Source organism: Schistocerca gregaria, chromosome 8 (assembly GCF_023897955.1).
Source record: "Schistocerca gregaria isolate iqSchGreg1 chromosome 8, iqSchGreg1.2, whole genome shotgun sequence".
NCBI lineage: Eukaryota > Metazoa > Arthropoda > Insecta > Orthoptera > Acrididae > Schistocerca > Schistocerca gregaria.
In genome coordinates, this window is record NC_064927.1 from 73114779 (window position 1) to 73142624 (window position 27846).

The 27846-nt window shown below is 45.5% G+C and overlaps 1 protein-coding gene across 1 annotated transcript in view; it reads right to left on the bottom strand.

Moving 5' to 3' along the window:
* The window catches only part of LOC126284555 (GAS2-like protein pickled eggs), a 789773-nt gene that overhangs the window by 77227 nt on the left and 684700 nt on the right, over positions 1-27846 (bottom strand). The window contains exon 5 of the mRNA XM_049983557.1: positions 17899-18006. Coding sequence (XP_049839514.1) covers positions 17899-18006 — 108 coding nt within the window. The remainder of the gene's footprint in view (positions 1-17898; positions 18007-27846) is intronic.

The window sequence follows — 27846 nt, forward strand, 5'->3', positions numbered from 1 at the left end:
TTTGGTGCAGACATGGTGAAGAGATGAAAAGTATGCATAGAGGAGTTGTGTGCCGGAACACCTCTTTCGGAGGAAGTAACAGGAAGAGCAGGAATACGAAGATGACAAGGGAGATGACATTCTGCAAGAATAATTTGACAGAGCTCTAAAAGAACTATGGGGCAACAAAGCAACGGGTATTGATGACATCCATGCAAAACTAATAAAGAATGCTGGTGACTGCATGAAAAACTTATTAGGTCCATCTATAACGCAAGAGAGATACCGACAGACTTCCAGAAATGTGTCATTGTTCCTATACCAAAGAAGGCAGCAGCTACAAAATGTGAACAGCACCGAACTATAAGCTTAATACCACGTGCATCAAAAACTCTCACAAACATAGTTCTGAAGAGAATTGAAGAGAAAGTGGAGTATATGCTCAGTGAAGATGAGTTTGGTTTTAGAAGGGGATTGGGATTCAGAAAGGCGATTCCGGCACTGAGACTCCTTATCGAAAAGCAATTACAGAAAAATAAACCAACTTATATTGCCTTTGTAGGAAAAGGCATTTGATAACGTTATCTGGCAAGAGATGATCAGAGTGTTGAGGAAAAATGGAATAAAATACAAAGACATCCGTGTGATACTCAGTTTCTATAAGAATGAGGTGGCAGTGATAAGGAACTGTCCCCATTAACAAGAAACAAATATTAGAACAGAGGTAGGACAAGGATGTGCTCTCTCTCCTCTTATATTTAATGCTTACATCCAGGAAGCTATAGACCAAGTTCGAGAAACTACTGAGATCGCGATCAAAATTAATGGGCAGAAGATAAACATGCTATTTTATGCAGATAATATTACTATAGTCACGGAGACGAAAGAAGATCTAGTGCAAGTCCTCAGAACAATGGCAAAAATTCTGTGCTATCAGTATGGAATGAGAATAAACAAGAAAAAGACAAAAGTGATGGTATGCAGTACAGGAGCAGAATATGAACCTCTGAGGATGAGAATTGGAAGAGAGGAGCCGGAAGTGATAGAGGAATTTACTTACCTGGGAAGCAAAATCACAAGGGATGTTAGAACCCGGAAAGAAATTGCACGCAGAATACAAAAGGCCAAAATTGCATTTAATCAGAGGAGGAACTTACTCACCAGCAACAACATCAGTCTGAAAATAAGGAAACGTATCATGAAAGGTTTTTTTGGAGTGTGGCCCTATACGGATGTGAACCTTGGACAATTAGAAGAGAAGAGAGAAGACGGCTAGAGGCCCTGGAGATGTGGCTGGAGAGACAAAGTAACAAATGAAGAGGTGCTTAGAAGAGTAGAGGAAACCAGATCTTTGTGGAGGCACATCCAAAAAAGAAGAGACAAACTTGTAGGGCACATCCTACGACACAGCAACATCATTGAATCAATAGGAGAAGGAGCTAGTGAGGGAAGGAATCGGCGGGGGCGACCAAGGATATCATACATGCAACAGATCATGAATGACGTCGGATGTAACACAAACGTGGAAAAGAAGAGGAAGGCACACACAAGAGAGGAATGGCGCTCTGCTGCAAACCAATCTCAGGGTTGAATACTAAAAGAAAAGAAGAAGAAGTGTTTCGATAGCAAGTATCAGATATAGTCATTGAGGTATAGGCAGAATTTTTTGTCCTCTTTGCGGTACCAAATATCGTGTTACTGGAATATCCTCAGGAATAGTCAAGCGACACTAGTGTAACTCTCTCGGCATATAATTCCGCACCTCGTGGTTTAGTGATTTAATGCTGCTGCTTCCAGATCACGAGGTCCCGGGTTCGATTCCTGGCCATGTCGGAGAGTTTCTTCGCTCGGAGACTGGGTGTTTGTGTTGTCACCAATATTTTTTCTTATCTAAACTAACTGACAAGACGACGTAGTGACATCAAGTAGAAAACTCCGCGGACTTCCGTGATCAGAATCAGTTAACGTGAAAAAGGTTTTCTGCCTATGGTGGCCCGACATTAGGGTGCCCTTTATTTTGCTTCGACTTTGTTTTCGAAAACTTTTACGCTCACCCCTTAAATGTTTTCTATTTGCTTAGATTCACTCTGCAAAAGTTTCTTCTCAAGAGGATGACGTGAGCCCATGCCGACTAAAGCGACAAATTTTAATATTGGAAATTTTAGATTTTTTAGTTTTTTGTCAGTTTAAACGTTATTGAGAACTGCATAATATCAAAATTAAAGAACACTTGCCTTTAAGATTGCACTGAGTATTCTAGAGAACGTTTTCTCTTTCTTGCACTTCCGGTAAAGTCTACCATGTTCTTGAGCATAACGCTGTTCGAGTTTCCTTCACTCAGATGTTCAAAAACTGGTTATATCAGGACTACTTTTTACACAGTGGTACTTCACATTCAAATAGATATTTAAAATAAGTTTGTATATGTGATGAAGGCATAAGAAATACAATAACTTCCTGTCCTCTTTATGTTCACGTGATATTCATACCCCATTAAGAGGGCCAATGGTTGAGGCAGCCGTTTCGCTACATGGATTTTGAGCAATGTCGTCAGTGCCCTAATCTATTAATTCACTCCAAACAGCGTTCGCTTGTTTTTTTTGTTTTTTGTTTTTTTAACGACCTGTTCACTGTCTCCGAATGTAACAACCCTTCTTTAGGGTCCGTAACATTCAGTGCTGGCAACGGTTCACCATCCCAGTGAACTGCAGAGATATCATTCCTCGAGGACGATTTTATTGTTTCAGATCGTTCTCCTATCTTCTTCTGTCTGATTCTATGAAGAGAAGATTTATGAATACGGAGCTCTTCAGTATTGTGACCAAGCGCGTCCGCTGTCTCATGAAAAATATACACACAAAACCTCTTACACTCAGATGGCACCTAGCCACGGCAGCCGCTAATTCTTCACTAAAGAAATCTTTGTTTTCAGCCAGGCTGGGGATGATGCGATTCTGTAACATATCGGCGTACCTCTCACCCGTCACGGTAGCAGTTTTGCTGTCCAGCGTCATCTGTCAGACATTTTGTGAACTTTTTTTTGTTCTAATAAAACCCCATGTCATTCCAAGCATGTGTGTCAATTTTTACCTCTCTATTTTACATTATTCCGCGTTTTATTCAGTTTTCAAATTTATACTGACTTTTTGATCATCCTGTAAAACTCTCGGTACTTATCTATTTGTTGGTAATTTGTGTGCAATGATTTGCTGTTTATACCTCTTACTAGAAAGACACGTTCCTTGGCACTTCGTAACTGATGTAACACCTTGGACAGCGACTGTAAAACACGAATAAACAAGAGAATGCACTGTGCGTGCTCATACTCAGAAGCTGAGGTGATGGCACCGCGACATTTGCGAACATTCGTGCCCGAGTTGGCAAGGATTACAGAGCTTCGATCGCAACAAAATTTTGTACGGACACATTTCGTAGACATTCAAACAATATTGGAGAGTGAGCGCTCAAAATTATAGAAGTCGGAAAATAAGTGACACCCTATCGACGTAAAATACATATAGATTACTGAACAAAACAACCGTTTCGGCATGAGTCTACTCATCATTGTCGATGACTCCTCTAGTGAGTATGACTCCTCTAGTGAGTATACCATTTCGTCACAACTTCAAACCGTTGATATTATTAGTCTCCTGTGGTGGGAGGAGCTTTATTGAAATTGGTTTACATTGGTGGATGGAGTGGGCACCTGCTGTTGACTATTAACCTTTCCAGTGTGCACCGTGTGTGGCAGTTATCGGCGAATGGGGTGTGGATTCCTGTCTTCCCCAGGCGGGATGTGGGTGTCGCAGCAGCAGTTTGCCGTCATTAGCGATACATAAAAGCAGGTGCCCACTCCTTCCATCAAAGGCAACTAGTCTAACTAAGCTTCCCACTCTTTCAACCATAGCAGACCAAAATATCAAAGGTTTTGTAATTGTGGCAAAATGGCATGGTAAGGGAGCCATGACAAATATAAATGAACCATAGAAAACAGGGTACACCGCAAAGGAAGGTCAATGCGAGCGTGGACGTAAGTGACAGCTATTTTACAGTATGGCGCGGAGGCACACCTTCCCCACATTCTTGGCCAGCCGGTGTGGCCGAGCGGTTCTAGGCGCTTCAGTCTGGAACCACGCGACAGCTACGGTCGCAGGTTGATTCCTGCCTCGGGAATAGGTTAGTTACGTTTAAGTAGATCTAAGTTCTAGGGGCCTGGTGACCTCAGATGTTAAGTCCCGCAGTACTCAGAGCCATCCCACATTGTTGTACATTTTTACCTCTGCACATGTATCCGAATTTATTTGTGTGATCGGAAACTACACCGATGGGGAAAAAAATCGCGACAAGAAGAGGGAATTGTGCGAGATAAACGAGATGGCCGCCGACTTTCTACATCAGAAAGACGGTGTCTTCTCCAGTTTCGCGCCAGTCGCATAAGAGTAGTAGCACGACTATGGGGATGCAAATCAGGTTTGCTTTAAATACACGCTGTGGCGGTCGTGAGCGTTGCTCACTTTGGACGTGGTGAGCTGATGTTAGTCTAGAACGCCTTTAGGGCGACAAAGGTCCCACACCTCACTCACTTTGAACGAACTCGTATAATAGGGCTAAGAGAAGCTGAATATTCTTTCTATGACATTGCAGAAGGACTTGGCAGGGCTGTAGCCACTGTACTTGACTGCTGGCAGCGGCGGTCACGATAATGTACGCAAGGAGACCGGCTCCGGAAGACCGCATCGGACTACCGAGAGGGGAGACATAAGCGTTCGGGTTATGCAGTAGCAACCTGACCAGCAGTTGGCACCAGAGTGATACAACAAACTGTTACAAATCGGCTCCTAGGCAGACGACTTTTAGCGTGCATTCCACTGACTCCAAACCACCGTGTTAAGCGAGGCCTCATTCGAGGGCAGACTCGAGGACGTGTTTTCAGACGAAAGCTGGTTGTGCCTCGGTGCGAGTGATCACCGTCTGTTGGGTGCAAGGAGGGCAGTTGAGGGTCCGCAGCAAACCTGTCTGCGTAATAGACACACTCGGTCTACACCTGGAGCTATGGCCTGAGGTGCAGTTTCGCGTGACAGAGATTCGGAAGGAAAGAAAAAAATTCTTCCTTACGAACACGAACAGTCAGCGCTGACAAACAGGGAGAGCGGAAGTAATGCGACTGGGAGTATAAAAAGTTCTCGGTTTACTTGCTGCGTCAAATTTGGATAAAATCCCTAGCTTTCGATGACTACTCAGGGGTGAAACTGACCCCTGACGGAGATAACGGAGGTAGTCATCGAAAGCTCGGGATTTTATCCAAATTTGACGCGGCAAGTAAACCGAGAACTTTTTATGCATAGACTTCGTAGTCACAACGGGAGTGGGAGACGGCTTTCCTTCTTTCTTCCCGACTGCAGCTGAGCTCAGGCGCTTGAGGCGGCTCGCACCACTCCCCCCACCCCCGCCCCCTTTCCCTTCCAGCATCCCACGCCACCCTACAAAGCCGCCTCTTTCAGAACTCGCGAGACCCGCTGTGTAATTATTTAAATTACGCGCTGCGGCGCGGACAGAGTTAATGGCCTACAGCAGACTCCCCTGAAACTGCGGCGCCTGGCGGTACTCGGCAGACATTAGCAGCGACGAGAAATCAAACACCAGCTTCTGCGACTCAGGAAGCAATTTACAATGAGTACTGCACAACAAGGGCAGCCGTGTTGTTGCCTTTAAAGATTTGTGACGGTGCCAACAGTATTTTTTATTTCAGTGTAGGACTTCCCCGTTAAAGTTAAAACGGATCACTCACGTTCGTTTCACACCTAGTTTGCACACAGTAGCTAGTCCACAACACACCTCACTCAGCCATCAGAATAATAAACCTCTGGATAAAGAACGAGTCAACCTGTTCATTTATTACGTTTGTGTAAGACCTATCAGTTTTACCTCTTTTTCCTCTTCAATCACCATAAATCACAAATACAGATTTAAAACATTCCACAGGCAACCAGAGTTGGAAATGTATTGGATGAGCATTACCAACTTAATCTGCTGGAAGGGAACAGCAGAGAGAACAGTAGAAAGGGTTGTGTCAAAGGCATACGAATGTCCGTTTGCCTCTATTGTCTCCTCTCGTTGCATGAGGTGGGGGAACGGTGCTTTCTGCGCGCTTTTCCCTCACTCTTTCGGCGACTTTGAATGTGGTCACGCGGACCTATTACGTCTTGGATCAAGGTGTTCGAATGAAATACTTCACAAGTAACAATGGTTAATCTATTTGTTTCAGCTGCGTTATATTGGAGCAGACACTTGCGTTCCCTCTTTCTGCATCCATTGATATGGTTTCTCTACTGAATGTAATTTGAGCTGGTGTGTTTTTGTTCCTACCGCACCTACTACCGTGTATGGAATTTGTCTGAAGTGCTAGGTTCTAATGAGCTGCCTATCTTTTCCTTTGATTTCTGTTTATTCTTTCAAAAAACAGTGTGATATTTTATAAATAGTGTATTGAATTTACCGTATGAGGGTGTTTTGGTATGTTTGGAAATTTCTATGAAAGAATAGAATATTTTTGTTGCCTTCGTCGTTGGTAAGCTTCATTATTCCACGGATCGTATAAATAATTTCAAAAATGTACAGCTTCCAGATCATTATTGACAGCCGTCTGAACCGATCTGTGTATCATCTGCAATTGAAAATGGAGAAAACCGAGTTCCGTGCTCTCACTTAACATTTTCATCTGAAGGGATGGGCAGTCGCCCATATCAAAACGGAACTGAATTAATGAATTTAAACGTCGTCCGGACATGTACTGAAACGAGCTCGGCCGTCCAATTGACGTCACCACAAAGGAAACCATCGATGACATCCACAATATGGTAAGGCAAGACCACCTAATAAAAGTTTGTGAGATTGCTGACACTGTAGCTACCTTAACTAAGCAAGGATATAATATGCTGTGCGGAGAATTGGCTATAAAGGCGCTGGTACGAGGTGGGTGCCGCGATTGGTTCAAATGGCTCTAAGGACTACGAGATTTAACATCCGAGGTCATCAGTCCCCTACACTTAGAAATACTTAAACCTAATCGATCTAAGGACATCACACACATCCATGCCTGAGGCACGATTCGAACCTACGACCGTAACAGCAGCGCGGTTCCGGACTGAAGCGCCTAGAATCGCTCGGTCACAGCGGCCGGCGCCGCGATTGGTGACAGTCACCCAAAAATGCGTCCGGGACAACACTATGTCTGGCGATATTTAGTCGAGATTTTTTTGTGCTGATTTGTGACTGTTGGTGAAAGCTGGGTCCGCCATTACCACCAGAGTTGAAACAGTAGTCAAAACAACGGATAAAGGCTGCTGAAAGTTAGTCAAAGAAAGCAAGGACCGTTTTGTCGATTGGTAAGTTGATGGCCACTGTTTTCTGGAATTCCCAAGGAATAATCCTCATAGATTATTTGGAAAAAGGAGAACATTAACTCGATGCTCTTATGCCTCGTTCTTGGACCGATTGAAACTTGCGTTGGCTGCGTTGGAGCGCATCAGGATAATGGACTATCCCGCACGTCAGGACAACAATGGCGTATGTGCATGAATTGCGCTTCAAACTGGTTCCTCGTCCACCCTATTCACCAGGCTTGGCCCCAAATGACTTCTTCCTGTTCACGAACTTGGGTAGAAATAGTCATGAAATCAAGAAATCATAGTTGCAGTCATCGAGTGTTTTTCTGAGTTTGACAGAACCTATTCTTCCAATGAGATGAAAAAGCTAGACGATCATTGGACCAAGAGTGCATTCATCTTTCGACGAAAACTATGCCAAGAAGTAAGGCGAGTTGTTTACGAAACAAACATTTTTTCTTGTTTCTCAAGCAGACTTGTAAAATCATTCTTCTGAGTGGGTGGAAACTGTATGCAATATTGTAATTTTTGTTCGTCATATCTTCACGTGCTGACCAAGTGGAACAGAACTAATCATGAAATGGTCAGGTGTTGATTGAGAGTGCCTTCAGAAATATTATGCCTCCACCATTGACGGTACCTTTCTCATATTTGGATAAGTTGCGGTTTTAGAGAAACAAATAACATATCTTTACTTAATCACTCTCTGCGATTGCAAACCACGCTACGTCTCCTTGGTTTGATAGCTACTATTCAGTGCTCCCAAGGACGTTGTAGAACGCAAAATTGCGCAATCGATGTATACCTATATGTTTGGAGAATTTTCATTCGTCCGTGTTTTCGCTTTTTTTTTTTTTAACTTTCTTACGTGAGTGTGAACTAAGTTCTAGACGTGTAGATGCTACTTGTTCTCATTCGATGTGTGTGCGCGGACTATATGACCCACGTAGCATCCTTTGTCAGGAACACAAGGCTGTTTCCACTTCCAATAGATTCAATGTTTCCCCTGCATCCAGTTTTGATATTTATTAGGGCACTCTACATATAATGAATAATTGTCACAAAACGGAATCCAATGTTAAATAACGTGTCCTTTTTGTGCCATAAATACTCTACATCCTGAACTTATTTTAAAATGTATGTCGGTGGTATTCTGTGCTTCATTAGAATAAATTGCCACTTTTATGACAGAAGAAATTTTTCTTCTTTGGATTTTTTATACTACCTAACTCCTATATCCATCCGCTCCCATGTACCTTGCCCAAAGTATCATTATAAACGGAACGTATGTGTTCCCTGGAAGAGGATTAAGATTCAATTTGTTGTTGTTGTTGTCTTCAGTCCTGAGACTGGTTTGATGCAGCTCTCCATGCTACTCTAACCTGTGCAAGCTTCTTCATCTCCGAGTCCTACTGCAACCTACATTCTTCTGAATCTGCTTAGTGTATTCATCTCTTGGTCTCCATCTACGATTTTTACCCTCCACGCTGCCCTCCAATACTAAATTGGTGATCCCTTGATGCCTCAGAACATGTCCTACCAACCGATCCCATCTTCTGGTCAAGTTGTGCCACAAACTTCTCTTCTCCCCAATCCTATTCAATACATCTCCATTAGTTACGTGATGTACCCATCTAATCTTCAGCATTCTTCTGTAGCACAACATTTCGAAAGCTTCTTTTCTCTTCTTGTCCAAACTATTTATCGTCCATGTTTCACTTCCATACATGGCTACACTCCATACAAATACTTTCAGAAAAGATTTCCTGACACTAAAATCTACACTCGATGTTAACAAATTTCTCTTCTACAGAAACGCTTTCCTTGCCATTGCCAGTCTACATTTTATATCCTCTCTACTTCGACCATCATCAGTTATTTTGCTTACCAAATAGCAAAACTCCTTTACTACTTTAAGAGTCTCATTTCCTAATCTAATTCCCTCAGCAGCACCCGACTTAATTCGACTACATTCCATTATCCTCGTTTTGCTTTTGTTCATGTTCATCTTATATCCTCCTTTCAAGACACTGTCCATTCCGTTCAACTGCTCTTCCCAGTCCTTTGCTGTCTCTGACAGAATTACAATGTCGTCGGCGAACCTCAAAGTTTTTATTTCTTCTCCATGGATTTTAATACCTACTCCGAATTTTTCTTTTGTTTCCTTTACTGCTTGTCCAATATACAGATTGAATAACATCGGGGAGAGACTACAACCCTGTCTTACGCCCTTCCCAACCAGTGCTTCCCTTTCATGTCCCTCGACTCTTATAACTGCCATCTGGTTTCTGTACAAATTGTAAATAGCCTTTCGCTCCCTGTATTTTACCCCTGCCACCTTTAGAATTTGAAAGAGATTATTCCAGTCAACATTGTCAAAAGCTTTCTCTAAGTCTACAAATGCTAGAAACGGAGGTTTGCCTTTCCTTAATCTTTCTTCTAATATAAGTCGTAAGGTCAGCATTGCCTCACGTGTTCCAGTATTTCTACGGAATCCAAACTGATCCTCCCCGAGGTGGCTTCTACTAGTTTTTCCATTCGTCTGTAAAGAATTCGAGTTGGTATTTTGCAGCTGTGGCTTATTAAACTGATTGTTCGGTACTTTTCACATCTGTCCACACCTGCTTTCTTTGGTATTGGAATTATTATATTCTCCTTGAAGTCTGACGGTATTTCGCCTGTTTCATACATCTTGCTCACCAGATGGTACAGTTTTGCCGGGACTGGCTCTCCCAAGGCCGTCAGTAGTTCCAATGGAATATTGTCTACTCCGGGGGCCTTGTTTCGACTCAGGTCTTTCAGTGCTCTGACGAACTCTTCACGCAGTATCGTATCTCCCATTTCATCTTCATCTACATCCTCTCCCATTTCCATAATATTGTCCTCAAGTACATCGCCCTTGTATAGGACCTCTATATACTCCTTCCACCTTTCTGCTTTCCCTTCTTTGCTTAGAATTGGATTCTATCTGAGCTCTTTATATTCATACAAATGGTTCTCTTTTCTCCAAAGGTCTCTTTAATTTTCCTGTAGGCAGTATCTATTTTACCCCTAGTGAGATAATTGTCCTCTAACCATCCCTGCTTAGCCATTTTGCACTTCCTGTCCATCTCATTTTTGAGACGTTTGTATTCCTTTTTGCCTGCTTCATTTACTGCATTTTTATATTTTCTCCTTTCATCAATTAAATTCAATGTTTCTTCTGTTACCCAAGGATTTCTACTAGCCCTCGTCTTTTTACCTACTTGATCCTCTGCTGCCTTCACTACTTCATCCCTCAAAGCTACCCATTCTTCTTCTACTGTATTTCTTTCCCCCATTTCTGTCAATTGTTCCCTCATGCTCTCCCTAAAACTCTGTACAACTCTGGTTCTTTCAGTTTATCCAGGTCCCATCTCCTTAAATTCTTACCTTTTTGCAGTTTCTTCAGTTTTAATCTACAGTTCATAACCAATAGATTGTGGTCAGAGTCCACATCTGCCCCTGGAAATGTCTTACAATTTAAAACCTGGTTCCTAAATCTCTGTCTCACCATTATATAATCTATCTGATACCTTTTAGTATCTCCAGAGTTCTTCCATGTATACAACCTCCTTTCATGATTCTGAAACCAAGTGTTAGCTATGATTAAGTTGTACTCTGTGCAAAATTCTACGAGACGGCTTCCTCTTTCATTTCTTAACCCCAATCCATATCCACCTAAGTTTCCTTCTCTCCCTTTCCTACACTCGAATTCCCGTGACCCATGACTTTCAAATTTTCGTCTCCCTTCACTATCTGAATAATTTCTTTTATTTCATCATACATTTCTTCAATTTCTTCGTCATCTGCAGAGCTAGTTGGCAATTCAATTTAAGAAGTCCTAATATAACATTCAGAACGGCATTACTGTTCCATGCTTGGTTACAGACATCTAAGTAATCCTTTGCACAAAACAATATTGATTCCGTTTTTTCCGCCATACTCATAAGTATGTTGTCATTTAATAGAAGAAACATCACTACTGACGTATATGACGTAAGAGGAAGTTCATCCGCCGGCTGGTGTGGCCGAGCGCTTCTACGCGCTTCAGTCTGGAACCGCGCGACCGCTACGGTCGCAGGTTCGAATAATGCCTCGGGCATGGATGTGTGTGATGTTCTTAGGTTAGTTAGGTTTTACTTCTGAGTTCTAGGGGACTGATGACCTCAGATGTTAAGTTCGACAGTGCTCAGAGCCATTTGTGCCAGGAAATTCATCATTAAAAAAAAGAAAAAAAAAGAAAGAATGTTCAAATGTGTGTGAAATCTTATGGGACTGGACTGCTAAGGTCATCAGTCCCTAAGCTTACACACTACTTAATCTAAATTATCCTAAGGACAAACACACACACACACACACCCATGCCCGAGGGAGGACTCGAACCTCCGCCGGGACCAGTCACACAGTCTATGACTGGAGCGCCAGAGACCGCTCTGCTAATCCCGCGCGGCAATTCACCATCATCAACTGGATCTTGAATAGAGGCATTATACGTGTAGTCTTTTAAAAAACCAAAAGCACGCTCCTTTCATCATACATCCGTTCCTGGGACCATAAGTGACGTAGCTACAACGTGTTGTGCTCTACGAGAAATCGAACCTCGGACAACAGCTGCTAGAGGCCATGTATGACGTCATTATATTGAAACCATCACCTCGATCAGCTAATTACCGGCACCCATTTGCGGCAGGCGACATCCCATTTCAAACATCTCCCCATTCCTATCGACGGCTTAATTTTCACAGCTTACTATTCCACTAACAGTCTTGCCCCTGATGCGATGTGGCGTGTTGTTTTCCACATATAAAAAAATGGTTCAAATGGCTCTGAGCACAATGGGACTTAACTTCTGAGGTCATCACTCCCCTAGAACTTACAACTACTTAAACCTAACTAACCTAAGGACATCACATACATCCATGCCCGAGGCAGGATTCGAACCTGCGACCGTAGCGGTCGCGCGGTTCCAGACTGTAGCGCCTAGAGCCGCTCTGCCACTCCGACCGGCTCCACATGTAACCTACCGGCCTAGGCATCAAGATAAAGCTATTCTCGCCGATGTCCCGACAATATTTCAACAGTCGAATTCGAAAAGAAAGTCTGCACTTTCTCAGACATCGTGGCGTGAAGCCATCAGTACTGGCCACGCCAATTTCTTCTGTCCAAGAACGAGGAAAATGATACCTGGCGGCGCGTTTCAATAAAGTGCCTCTTTGCCCCGAAGCTGCTAGGAGGTTGTTGGTAACACGTTTTATGTTCACATTATACGCGGTGCTTTTTTCGGAAAGAGCACTTGGCTTGCAACTTAATACCCCGTGATAAGCAATATTACCCGACAGAAGATCGTGTAAGGCGCAGCCCGCGGTGCAGCGCCATTTCTGGGGAAACGCTGCAGCTACGGAGCGAGAGGCGCTCCAGCTACTGCCACGGCTTGGGCTCGGTGTGACCTCGTGTCCCGACCTGGCGTACCGGCCCGAAACTAATGCGGCCGGCGCTCGCACAGCCGCGATTACCCGCGGGGTGGGCACTCATTTGCATGGCGTGTTATTTACGCGCTGCCACAGCTATTTAATTAGCCGCAAGCGCTGATTTTATCGGGTAGTGTTAGCACAGCACGGCGCGTAATGGCTTCCCAACGTACTCCTCCCCCCACCTCACCTCCTTCACGGTACCATTCGAATCACAAATTTTCTCAGGAGCAGTTCCGTTTTTTAAAATCTTTTCTCAATTTTTTTATCAGTTTATGGTCACAACTCTAAGAAAAGTACGGCGGTAATAAAAGGTGCATTTAAATTAAAAAAAGACTGGCATCTGCGACTACGGCTCGCGCGCTGAGGATACTGTACAAGCTTAATTGTGTCTGTTACGCAGGTGATGATAATAATGAAAATCTCGTGTGTGATTCTTGAGTTTCTCCCGGCGTATTTGATAATCAAAATATCCACGGGTGTACTGCCGGTCTATAGTGTCCAACGGGCACAATATTTCGGCGACCAAACATGTCGCCATCATCAGGTGAACTGACGGACTGAGCTCCTGTGAACGTGCCGGCACGGAGATCCGTACGCTATGGCTGCTCAGGGGGAACTGGGTTCGGTCGCGGCGTGCACTGGTGGGGAGCCCCAAAGATGACCTCGGTTTGAGGAAGGCCGGCGTGTACCAGATTCCGTGTCTATGTGGCAAGTCGTATATTGGTCAGACGATGCGTACCGTCGAGGATCGATGCCGTGAACACTCGACTGATGTATCCGAGCAAGTCGGCGGTCGCTGAACATTGTTTGTCGGAAAATCACGCTTTGGTGTATGACCGCACGAGGATTATGGTACAGACGTCGAGATACTGGGACAGCGTTGTTAGAGGCCATCGAAATTCGCACCAATGACGACCTCATAAACCGTGACTGTGGCTATAATCTTAGCAAGGCTTGGGAACCAGCGATTGGGTTAATCAAGAGTAAATGGAGCAAACGCATAGTTGTGGCGACCACGGCGGACAGAGCCATCACACCGACGTCATCTCAGACGCCGTCGCAATCTGTTCCACCGCGCTACCGTGGCGCGGGGCGCGGACGGCGGAGGGAGCGCGCCGCGGGCAGAGGGTATTTAAATCGGCCGCCGCCGCGATCGAACCCAGTTCCCCCTGAGCAGCCATAGCGTACGGATCTCCGTGCCGGCACGTTCACAGGAGCTCAGTCCGTCAGTTCACCTGATGATGGCGACATGTTTGATCGCGGAAATATTGTGCCCGTTGGACACTATAGACCGGCAGTACATGCGTGGATATTTTGATTAAAATCTCGTGTGTCTGCACGGGCTGATGCAAGTCTTTCTATTGGAATCCGCTTCGGTGGCCTGCGTGTCCCTAACCTACCACAGTTATCGAGCTCGGAAAAGAGGACCTACAGTTTGACGTGGATTCCCAGCAACATGTCGTTTGTGGGCAAATCCTTATATCGTTCAGAAGTGAAGGATAGGTAAAAACGCAATATGAAAAGTCCGTCGGCCGACCGAGATTCCATCCCAGAAAAGGGCTTTAACGCTGATCAGAACCCCATGTATATACATAGTTCATCTACAGGTTTCGGTGCGACACTTTTGCGAGTATCAAAATATGTGACATCAATGGCCGTAACTTTTGACTGCGTTGACTTACAGGCCGAAATTATTTACACTATCAAGGGTAACCAAAGGCATTTTACATAAATTTCAATTTGATATTTCTGCCCGTTCCTTGAGAGAACGGACCTCAACGGAGCTACTGACAGACGAACACCAAACGGAATAAAAGACTGAAACAATACAAATTATCCATTTTCGTATTATTTCATTTACTTGTACTGTGAAACCTTGCCTCTTGTCGTAATTCATGGTTCTAGGTCAACGGGAAGTGCCCTATAGGTTTTGATAACTAAGTTTGAGAGTATCGAAATATCTGACACACACTGGAGTGACCAAAGTCATGGGATGGCGACATGTACAAATACAGATGGCGCTAGTATCGCTTACACATGGTGTAAAAGGGCAGTATTGTCAGAGTTGTCGTTTGTACTCAGGTTCAAAAATGGTTCAAATGGCACTGAGCACTATGGGACTTAACATTACTACTAGTAGTTATTCTCTAGCAGAAGGAGGTTCTTACTCATTGGTCTGAAGATGACCACAGTAGTGGTCGAAACCGGTCACCGTACTGAATAAATTGTGATCAAGACTGTTTTTAATAGTAAATATTTGTAACATATAGATCACTGTCACTCCCATAATGTATTCAAAAGTGTACCTATAATGGTTATGTTCGGCTACTTGGAGACCATTCATGCACTTCACGTACCCGAAGAACGATGGAATTCTTACCGGCGACAATACTGCATGATACCGGGCCACAGTTGCTCCCGGCTGGTTTGAAGAACTTTGTGGACAATTCGAGAGTATGATTTAGGCATCCAGGTCGCCCAACATGAATCCCCTCGAACATTTATAGAACATCGAAACGTCAATTCGTGCGGAAAATCCTGCACCGCCAACACTTCCGCAGTTATGGACAGTATCTTTTCACTGTGCTGACTTAAAAGCATTTTTTGTTTTTTTCTTTTTCACGCCGCCAAGGGGTCATAGCCCTCAGCATGCGGCATAAATTTCAACTTGTTGCCTCTACCCGCCCTCAAGAAAAAAGGATTTGATAGTCGGGCAGACAACAAAGTGATACCGTAAGGATTCCGTTATTACTGACAGGCACGGAAACCTAAAAAATGATAAATCGAATTTAAAAAAGGAAATTTCGAGTGAGCACTTTCCGGGAAGAGTCGGACAACATATTATTTCCCCCTACATACGTCTCGCGTAATGAGAAGAAAATTGTAGAATTAGATCCAATACAGGGGCTTACCGACAATGATTCTTCCAACGCGCTATTCGCGAATGGAACAGGACTGGACGGCTTAGTTAGTGGTAGAAAAAGTACCCTCAGCCACACACCATCGGGTGGCTTGCGGAGTATGATGTAGATGTAGATTAAGCGGTGTCGGAGGGTGACAAGATGTGTAGTTGTGTCGCACCTGCACTGCATGCTATCTTAGTGAACTCTGAATGAACTTTACGCACATACCCAGCATGGCTGCACTGCCGACGGAGACACCGCAGTAATTGTCACACTGGAGGCGCATTCGAGAGTGCGTCGGCTCAAATCTGCGTCCGGGCATCCTGAATAAGGTTTTCCGCGACTTCCCTCAATCGCTCCAGGCGAATATCGGGAAGGTTTCTTTGGAAGGGCACCGTCGATTTCCTTCACTATCCCTCCGTAATCCCAGCTTCTGTTTCGTCTCTAATGAACCGAGGTAGCGTTAAATGCTAATCTTCCTTCCCTTCTGTTCTGTACTGATAGTGAAGGCAGCGATAATGGAATCCGCTACCACTCCTTTAAACTCTCAGACTCGCTGACTGATGCCCTACGCTGTATATATCTGAGGAAACGTGAAGCAGAAAATTGTTTTGGCATTTTCTCTCTAGCAGACTTACAAGACTCACTGGAACTGTGTCAGGTTCAACGATATTTGAAACAGAGTTCCCTATTTCTTCCCTTTAATAACAAAAGAGATTTCTTACCTCGGCAACTGAGCGGATCATGCACCGTCCCTGACATTTGAAAAGCAATACGCGAGACACATAGCGAGGATATACTGCAAATGTCGAGCTGTCATCTTCCTTTCGTGAGTCACTCCTCCGTCACGTGGGCACATGCAGAGGCGTGTGATACCCTCAACAGCGCACATTCTCTGCTTAATGCTGCGTTGTTGCCTTCAGTCCGACTCTGTATTGGTGAAGCTTTCCTCGCTAGTCCATCCTGCACAGGTCTCTTCATTTCTCAAGACCCACTGCAAGCTACATCTATTTGAATCTACTGCCTGCTTTTAAGCCTTGGTCTCCTTCAACAATTTTTACACCCTTCCACTTCCCTCTATTACTAAAGTAACTGAATCAGGATGCATGTTGTCAACCTAGCACTTCTCTTAGTCACGTTGTTCGACAAAGCTCTTTCCTCCTTGGTTCAGTCGACCCATCGAATCTTCCACAGTCTGCCGCAACACGCAATTTCCAAGCATTCTGTTGGCGTCTTCTGCATACCGTCTATAGTCCGTATTTCGCTTCTATACTACGCCTTGGTGGCTCAGTGGAAGCGGTGCATAACCCGTTCAAAGCACGCCGTCCATCACTCTGTCCTCAACCCCTTCCCCCGATCTACTTGTAGAAAGAAAAGTTTGCGGATACCACGCTGGCGGTACGAATTCAAATCCTGCCCGTGAACTTCCTCCTTTGTCATTTTCATGACACAGAATATCATAAAACGGTATATGAGAAAAAGGAGGGAAAGTGATAGACTACAAATCCAAAGATATCGGGTTCGATCCCCAGTGACCCGTCATATTTCTTTACCTGTCACGTACCAGTTCCTTCACCTCTGGCAGTGTCTGTTGATGCGAAAAGTGTCGAGATGCACCGTGGTTGGGAATCCACGTAGGACTATAGGTCCCCGTGCAAGTCGGAGAAACGTAACGGCAGACCAATTCCAATAGGACCACGGCGTTCAAACCAGTAATCTTCCTGCTGATTGCTTTGCTGTTACGACACACTCCAGAGAAATTTTTTGAGAAGAGTCATCCTACCAGGTACATTTGTATACTATGCTAAAAATCTTCTCTTTTTGAGATAAGCTTTCCTTGTTATTGTCAGTCTGCATACTGTAGCCTCGTTACTCCTGCTGTTGTCTGATATTCTACTGCCCAAATAGCAAACACCATTTAGTGTCTCTAATGTGTTCTCTAATTTACTTTCCCGTGCATCGTCTCATTTACGTCGACTACATTCCATTACCCTCGTTTTGCTTTTGTTGGTGTTCAACTTATAACTTTCAAGACACTTCCTTTTCATTTAGCTACCACTGGACGTCGTTTCTCGTTTCTGACAGAATTATCGAGTCTGTGCGCTACAGGTATGAATCTGCTGTGTGTGTGGTACTCACCCTGACGAAGATTAGCACCTTGGTGTCACCAATGCGGTACTTTCCCTCAGACACGCGTATCATTGGGAACTGTACAGGACACGAACACCGCTCCACCAAGTCCCGCACCTGGAAAACGAAGAAACACGTGGTTAGCAAGTCCATACGGCCCTCTGTCGAAGGTATGAAACTGTGAAAAATCCACCCAAGAAATTACATTTTCCGGCTGAGATATACGAGCATGAAAACTGGCAACTTTAGCAAAACATCGACCTTACCTCAGAGTCAGAATTACAGCAGGTATACTGTGAGAAATGATACTGCCAGAAAAAGAATAGAAAGCAACTTTGTGCATGTAAAGTGCAAAAAAATCTGAAAAAGATGGAACAACAATAAAAATGATGGTGAAAGCAAAACAGCATTATTCACAGAACGATCACGTACGAGGATGATAGCAGAGAATTACAATAATGTTATAATAATGCTGAAATTCACAAGCAAAGGAGGAGGGAAGAAGACGTGAAGAACTGCTATAGGTCCATAGTACACTGGGCTACTTGCAGGCTATCACCTAAGTTATAAAAAGAAGTAGCTATTAGCAAAATCCAGATTTCTTGGGGTTTACTCGCATGGACATCAATGTCGCAGCAGAACATGTTTGCTAGCAGCACATTGGAATCAGGGAACATACCCTACTCACACTACTTCGTTGGAGAGGATAAACAGCAAGGCTACGGCTTCTATAAGATCATGCAACGACAGTGAAAAATTGAGGAAGGAATTCACAAAATTTACTTTTTACAGCCTTGACACTAGACTGGGACGGAGAATGAACAGACGTAGATATCATGCCTGAACCGTCTACGATTCGCGGACGGCATTTATTTTGTTTGCTTCGGATCCAGCAAACCTTCATCAAACGACGGAGGAACCAAAGACAGCAAGTGAGACAGCAGGCCTGAAGGTTAAGAATAGCAAGACCAAAATAGTAAAAAAACGGTAAGCCGTTAGGAGACTAAATACACTACTGGCCATCAAAATTGCTACACCACGGAGATGAAGTGTTAAAGAAGCGAAATTTAAAAGACAGGAAGAAGATGCTGTGATATGCAAATGATTAGCTTTTCAGAGCATTCACACAAGGTTGGCGCCGGTGGCGACACCTACAACGTGCTGACTTGAGGAAAGTTTCCAACCGATTTCTGATACGCAAATAGCAGTTGAACGGCGTTGCCTGGTGAAACGTTGTTGTGATGCCTCGTGTAACGAGGAGAAATGCGTACCATCACGTTTACGACGGATTGTAGCCTATGGCGATTGCAGTTTACCATATCGGGACACTGCAGCTCGCGTTGGTCGAGATGGAGAGATGATAGCAGAATATGGAATCGGTGGGTTCAGGAGGGTAATACGGAAGGCCGCGCTGGATCCCAACGGCCTCGTATCACTAGCACTCGAGATGACAGGCATCTTATCCGCATGGCTGTAACGGATCGTGCAGCCACGTCTCGATCCCTGAGTCAACAGTTGGGGACGTTTGCAAGACAACAACCATCTGCACGACGTTTGCAGCAGCATGGACTATCAGCTCGGAGACCATGGCTGCGGTTGCCCTTGACGCCGCATCACAGACAGGAGCGCCTGCGATGATGTACTCAACGACGAACCTGGGCGGAAGAATGGTAAAACTTCCTTTTTTCGGATGAATCCAGGATCTGTTTACAGTATCATGATGGTCGCTGCCGTGTCTGGCGACATCGCGCAGAACGCACGTTGGAAGCGTGTATTCGTCATCGCCATACTGGCGTGTCACCCGGCGAGACGGTATGGAGTGCCATTGGTTACACGTCCCGGTCACCTCTTGTTCGCATTGACGGCACTTTGAATAGTGGACGTTACATTTCAGATGTGTTACGACCAGTGGCTCTACCCTTCATTCGATCCCTACGAAACCCTACATTTCAGCAGGATAATCCACGACCACATGTTGCTGGTCCTGTACGGACCTTTCTGGATACAGAAAATGTTCCACTGCTGCCCTGGCAAGCACATTCTCCAGATCTCTCACCAATTGAAAACGTGTGTTCAATGGTGGCCGAGCAACTGGCTCATCACAATACGCCAGTCACTACTCTTGATGAACAGGGGTATCGTGTTGAAGCTACATGGGCAGCTGTACCTGTACACGCCATCCAAGCTCTGTTTGACTCAATGCCCAGGCGCAGGAAGATCGATATTACGGGCAGAAGTGGTTGTTCTGGGTACTGATTTCTCAGGATTTATGCACCCAAACTGCGTGAAAATGTAATCGCATGTCAGTTCTAGTATTATATAATCGTGCAATGAATACCCGTTTATTATCTGCATTTCTTCTTGGTGAAGCAATTTTAATGGCCAGTAGTGTATTAAGGATGAAGTTAGGGAACAGCTGACGAGTAAACAGGAAGGTGAAAATACAATAATGGAAAAAGTGTTCATACAGCGTTGGTCATGTAAAGTAACTGCACTTATCAGAACTAAAGTGCACACCCAGTCATGTCATTTGGTAAACTAACAGTACGAGGTTTCATTCCTAATCTGTACATTTAAAAGCATTAACTAAGTCAGCCTTCTGCTCATCTCCGGTCTCCAGCAACGTCATAATCCCCATTAATGAGATACGTCCCAAAATTCGACAAATGGGTGTCGTCAGAGTTAGAGGGATCAATATCTGTTCAACGACCGTTCTTGAAAACGGGAATGCCCTGTGTTTTATACCGGTCACTAGAACGTACTTCTTCAAAGGAAGAGGATTATGTTCAGTTTGATGAATCGGGTGATTTCGTAGGCCAGGAAACTGCTGGTGTTCCGGCCCCACTCCGCGGAAGGGATGCCAGCTGACACCTGCTGTCCCGCGAGGTATCTCGGGCAGCTTTAACAGTCGTCCGAGACTGCACACGACAGAGCGTGGTCGACGCGCGCGAGGGAGAATCCAGCGGCGTGGCGGCGCGGCAAAGCGAAGCGACCCGAGGCGACCCGAACACGGCGCTCATTTTCCGGCTGTCTGCCCCTGTATGGCCGCCGGCGCAGCGTCTAGGCGGACTCCCGCGGGAGCACTCCGGCGGAAACCGACCACGAGAGCACAGCCGAGCACGAGGGCGCGGCGAAGAGACGGCGGCGGGATCTCCTCACAGGCGCGGAGACCCGGCGGGGGCCGTAAGGAGCTTAGCGGGCCAGGCAGCGGAAGCGTCGGCAGATCGGCGGGCCCGCATCTCCCAGCAAGGAAAGGGGGGGGGGGGGGGGCCAAGAGAGCTCTGCCCGGAGGAGCCTACTCTTCTGGAGCACTTACACTTTCCAGCAGGATGCGGAGGGGAGACAGAGAGAGAGAGAGACAGGTGGAGGGGACACATTACTGAGAAATAGTGGATCAGGGTTTAACGTTCCGCCACGACGAAGCCATTAGAATCGAATCAAAGAACTCGTCCGCCTCCCTTCAAACCAACCGCCTAGACACTGACTAAAGCGATTTACGTGTCGAGTGTTTTGGCAATATCGCATCGACCTTGTTCATAAGAATAGAAACAGAGAAAGACAGAGTACAACAAGCAATTGTAGCATCTACAGTACTCAGCGCGATACCTCCTAATATCGTGTTGAAAGTCCTTTTGGTGCGCGTAGTGCAGTAGCTCTACCTGGCATGGACTCAACACATCGATGGAAGCCCCCTGCAGCAGAAGTATTAAGCTGTGCTACCTGTATAGTCGCCCGTAATGCCGAATCTGTTGCCGGTGCACGAGCCGACCTCTCGATTACGTCCCATAAATGTTCGATGGGATTAATGTTGAGCAATATGGGTGGCCAAATCATTCGATCGAATTGTCCAGAATGTTCTTGCAACCAATCGCGAACACCCGTGGCGCATTGTCATCCATTAAAACTCCATCGTTGTTTGGAAACACTATGTCCCCGAGGAATGGCTGCAAATGCTCTCCAAGTAGCATAACCTAACCATTTCCAATCAATGAGCGGTTTGCACCTGAGGACACACTCAACGCAGGCCACACCATCAAGGAGCCACCATCAACTTGTACAGCGCAATGTTGACAACTTGGGTCCATGGCCTCGTGGGGTCTGCGCCATAATCGTACGGGAAAATCCCACTTGAGCGCTGCCTCGGAGATGCCGTGTCGTATCGCCCGTACGCAGACTAGAAGACCACGTTCAGACTCACTCAAATCTTGATAAGCTGCCGTTGTGGCAACAGTGACCGTTTTAACAACTGCACCAGGCACTTGCCGTATACAGGCGTTCCTGGCCGCAGCGCCGTATTCTGCCTGTTTACGTATCTGTGAATACGCATGCCTGTGCCAGTTTCTTTGGCGCTTCAGTGTGTGTATAATAAGCACAGAGATAATATGTAATGACCTTACTGTATTACCCGACAGTCCTTTAGTTTGTCATCCACTACTCTCACGTTCGTCAGTAAATAAGGTCTTTTATGTGTTGCGTTCAGCAGCACGGCAACGCATGCCCCTCTGTGATTTGAGGTATCTTAAGCTGAAACACTAGTCTGATTACCTGTACTGTTTTCCTTCTATAGCGCTACTGTGCGTTTTCAGTTTTGCTTAGTTTGGTTGTTGCTATTTGTAGATCTGGCTAAGGCTGCAGACGACAGCTGACGCTGGTAGTTTTACCAAAGCCTGTTTCAACGACTCTGCGGCAGTGAGCAGACGCCGAGGCGCTCCCGCTTTCAGCGCTCCGCCGGGAGGCGGAAACGTCGGGCGTCCCTGCGTAGGTTCGAGGATATCGATGTGCGGTAATGTTTAACCTTGTGGAAGGGACCGTGAATAGCGAGACTAACGTAAGCGCACAAGACGTGGGGTTAGTCGTTCTCACCCCGTCCAACATCACCTCCAGCCTTGCTAACGGGTTCAGTTCGGCAAGGAGGAGACCCACGAGTTTGTTCAGGAGCTGAAATCGGTCACTGATGACTGGATCTTGCGGAGCTGACAAACTGCAAGAGTTACGCCATTCAGAGTGGTTGATTTTTGGTGCCATTCGAGGTGCAATACAATAGGGTGTCTGGGAGTTCGTCAGACCAGCAACGAATGCACATCTTTACACGACTGCCGCCACTTTGGAAGAAAGGGATCTCCTCAGGATACTCACGACGAATATGTACTACAAGAGACAACGCTTATCACCGAGAATGTTGCAGCAAACGTCGTGGCTCATCTTGACGCTACCGTGAATGATTCGGCCCGAGTCACTGTGTGAAAAACACTGCAAAGACATCACAAAACCACTAACGCCCTGATCTGTATCTCCCACACACCGTAGGTTGACCGCCTCATTGGGCCGTTGCTGCTCGCGACATCTTGCATTATCAGAAAATACGCAAAACTTGTCGGACCACTTTATAAACCGCCAGCCAGCTATTTTTCAGTTCGTGTGTTGTTCGATCCACTGAAGATGTGCAATTTTCTCTGCTGCTGTGGACAACAGCAATTTTGTTAGGTAAACGATATATGCGTTCACTGACAGCAACGAATAGTTACGAATTTTGGACGCGGTTGCCAGTGATATGGCGCTATAGCCGTCGTCCAGTGCCTGTCAGTTATGATGTTTCCACGGCCAACGTTCTTACGCGATTTAACATCACGGCGAATAGTACGTCGATCCTTGTGTAGATACGCTGGACAGTCCACGTTGACACATCAATAAATCGAGCACCGTCATTCGTGGTACGGTCAAGTGCTCACGCTCCTTTCTGCTACCTCACTGCGCTGGTTCCTTACAACTGTCTGGCACATCCAGTGCGCACCACGTCACTGCCACAACTCACGTCAGCGGCGGAGTGTCACGTGACCGCCTACCAACGCTACACAGTCTACGGCGCTCCAGAGGCCCAGTGTCCTCTTTTAAGAGGGTGACCAATATTTCCCTGTTGAGCATAATTCGTGATGACGAGAAACACTCACAAGGTTTTATTGCGTGAGCGTATATACGCGTGGCGACTTCCCGCTCGTTGCCTCGCCGGCCCTGTCGCTGAGACCCCTCCCCTGCACACACTGCAGTCGTGAGGCGGCGTGGACGGCCCCTCTACAGCAGACGGCGGGGAGCAGAGAGAGCACAGTGGAACAAGGCACACATTGTGTCCGCCGCCACTTGACGGAGGCGAGGCAGATGTCAGCATCGAGCTGCGCGTTCGACGTCCCCTGCGCCACGAGCTGGCGTTAAAGCGGCGACTCCACCTGCTCCCTGAGGAAACTGTCCGCCGAGCGTTAACCAACTCCGTCATTCATTTAGGGTACTTAAACTTCTGTCTCAGGTGCTGTTTCTCTAAAACCAGGACGGGCCCACCAACTTCCGAGATTTTAATTCTGCCATATAATCGATGTCGGCGCAGTAACTACGCTGCCAGTTTCAACTAACAACTGTGAACAGCAGATGTGCGTTCGACCAGTCAGCTGTGAGCAGGCGGTTTGTGCACGTGCCGCTGTAGTGTGTGAACGTTGTTGCGGCACAAATCGAAATGGAGCAACGCTTTGAAATTCTCTAAATCAAGCCTTCAAGGCGCCCTCCAAAATTTTGTGATAAACAGGAAACCCTGAGCAGAGTTTGCCTCGCACACCTCCACTCCCGAACAAAAACAACGACGCGTGGACGCCAGCCACGACTTGACTCAAATTGAAAAGCTTAACAATTATTTGCTGAAAAAGAAAAAATCGACACGGGTGTGTAACAGTGGCACATGGTTGTACGAACGTTCTGTGTGTCTTACCGCCGGCGTTGGTGGCCGAGCGGTTCTAGGCGCTTCAGTCTGGAACTGCGCGACTTCTATGGTCGCAGGTTCGATCCTGTCTCGGGCATGGATGTGTGTAATGTCCTTAGGTTAGTTATGTTTAAGCAGTTCTAAGTTCCAGGGGACTGATGACCTCAGAAGTTAAGTCCCATAGTGCTCAGAGCCATTTACCCTCAATTCCCATCCACAAGCACAAAACGTCCTACATTGACATTGGCCTGTTAAAGAAAACACCATTCAAAAATCGGCAAAATATTTATGAAAGCGTAATAACGATCTAGAATTGAAGATAGAACGCCACTTATGTTAGATACATTAATAAAGTAAATGAGTTCTTTCGTCGACTACGTTTCTTCCTTAGTTTCAGAATAACTGACACTCTGAGTCACGTGTTCATAGCCCCATCCACATCCTCGAAACGTCCCGCATTGGGATTTGAAGAAGTTGGCCGCCTTAGCTGAAGGAGCCGGTGGACCATACGGCGTTGCCGGTGTGGGCCGCTGTGGCTAGACATGAGTCAGAGAGCCCGTTACGTCAGCAGCGAGGTACGTAGGGAAAGCACGGTTATTCTAGCGCGCAGCAACTAATCTTGCTTAATAAATATTTGCTGATAAATGTCGTATTAGGAGAAGCCTACAGGTCATTAGTACTATCTTACAACAATATTACAACGCCAGAAATCGATCATCTTTCAAAATAAATGAATAATTCTTAACCTGCCGAAAATCTACGAAGGGCTACGAAACATCATGAGTGTAAGTACGGGCCCAGACTGCGAGCCATGGTCGCCAGTCGCTGATGGGACGCCTTCCAATCTAGTTCTGTCGTTAAGACCATGGTCTCGGCAAATTCATAGATTTCACTTAAATTATTATTTATTGTGTCGATATTATCTATGGCTAAACGTAGAATTTCTAGAGGTTCAGTACTAAACGGTGGTTCTTCTGCACATACTGCCCCATATTGTGTTGTATACTGTATTATGATAAATTAATACATAAACTGGTGAAGTCCATTTACATTCGGCTTCAGAGTTCTTATTCATATCAACCATATCACTAACATTTGCATTAAAACCTTTACAGAAATTGCGACTTCCGTTGGTGGACTGTGAATTAGTTCATCTCAGTTATCGACTGAGAGACGAAAAGAGTGAACACTAAAATAATATTATTGATGCTACATTGTCAAGCACATTCTCGCTCATATGGTTTAAAGAACCTGCAGGATGTATTGATATTTAAGCGTCAATATTGTTCTCCAGGTTTGCATCTTGTACATTATTAATTATATTGAATAAGCTTGTATTATAGGCGCCACAGTTTTTTGCTCTCTGGTGTTCAGTCCGAAGAATGAATGGAGATGCACTTGGCGTACGTTGTTTCTGTCACGACACGAAGATCGGGATGATGTACCTCTGCGTCAACGTCGCTTTAACAGTATAGCTACTGTATCCGACACCACGTGCGATATGACCTGCTTTGTTTACTCATACTTAGGTCAGCTAATGCGATTCTTTCCTTCAGTAGAACGAAATGATGGGAGATGGATAAGCAGATTATGTGTTGTGCTTTTGCCGATTTAATGAAAGCCGTATCTTAAAAATGGCATACGGTCCACATAGATCCACCCATTAATAGATTACGTTTTCATCTTTCAAATTATTTTTCATTACGCAATCACATAAGCAATACACAGTGCCGTAACCGATTTCGTCCAGCTAGTGGTTGTCTTCAGGCTAACAGTAGGTAAAAGGAAACAAAGAATCGTTATAGAATATGTAAAACCTGTCATGCTACTATCTACATAATGATAAAAAAAAGAGTAGAATTATAGCCAAAGTGACATACTACGTGCGGTGACATCGCTCCCGTCGAATAATTTCGCTGTTTAATGTGTTCGCGTCGTCATTTACACTCGTCTATTCACTAAAAAATTCCTCCTTCCCAAATGTTTTACGAATGCTGATATTTAAGAACTTATTTTTCTTATTTTCTTAAAAAATTGTTTACAAAAATCACATCCCATTACTGTAATAAAACCATAGGTATTTAAATGCATATATGTATCTGTATACACTGAAGCGGCAAGTGTCTGGCGTAGTTGTTAGATCGGTTGTTGCTGTTACAGTGGGAGGTTATCAAGATTTAAACGAGTTTGAACGCAGTGTCATAGTGGCGCACGAGTGATGGAACACAGCATCTCCGAGGTAGGGAGGAAGAAGGAATTTTCCCGCACGACAATTTCACGAGTACACTGCTAGTATCAGGAATCCGGTAAAACATCCAGTCTCCGACATCGCTGCGGCTGGGAAAAGATCCTGCAAGAACGGGACCAACGACGATTGAAGAGAATCGTTCGGCACGACAAAGGTGCAACCCCTGCTGCAGATTTCAATGCTGGGCCATCAACAAGTGTCAGCGTGCGAACCATTCAACGTATCATCATCAATAGGGGCTTTCGAAGCCGAAGGCCCACTCCTGTACCCTTGATGACTGAACGACACAAAGCGTTACGTCTCGCTTGGGCCCGTCAACACCGAGATTGCACTGTTGATGACTGGAAACATGTTGCCTGGTCGGACGAATCTCTTGTCAAATTGTATCGAACGGAGGGACATGTACGGGTAGGGAGATAACCTCATGAATCCATGGACCCTGCAAGTCAGCAGAGGACTGCTCAAGCAGATGGAGGCTACATAATGGTGTGGACCGTGTGCAGCTGGAGTGATATAGCACCCCCGATACGTCTAGATACGACTCTGACAGGTGACACGTACGTGAGAATCCTGTCTGATCACGTGCATCCATTCGTGTCCATTATGCATTGCGACGGACTTGGGCACTTCCATGAGGACAATGCGATTCCCCACACGCCTACAATTGTTACAGAGTGGCTCCAAGAACGCTCTTCTGAGTTTAAACAGTTCCGCTGGCCACCAAAGTGCACAGACATGAACATTTTTGAGCATATCTGGGATACCACGCAAAGTGCTGTTCAGATGGGATCTCCACCCCCTCGTAATCTTACGAATTTATTGATAGCCTTGAAGGATTCATGGTGTCAGTTCCCTTCAGCACTACTTCAGATATCAGTCGAATCCATGCCACGTAGTGTTGCGGCAATTCTGCGCGCTCGCAGGGGTCCTACACGATATTAGGCAGGTGTATCAGTTTCTTTGGCTC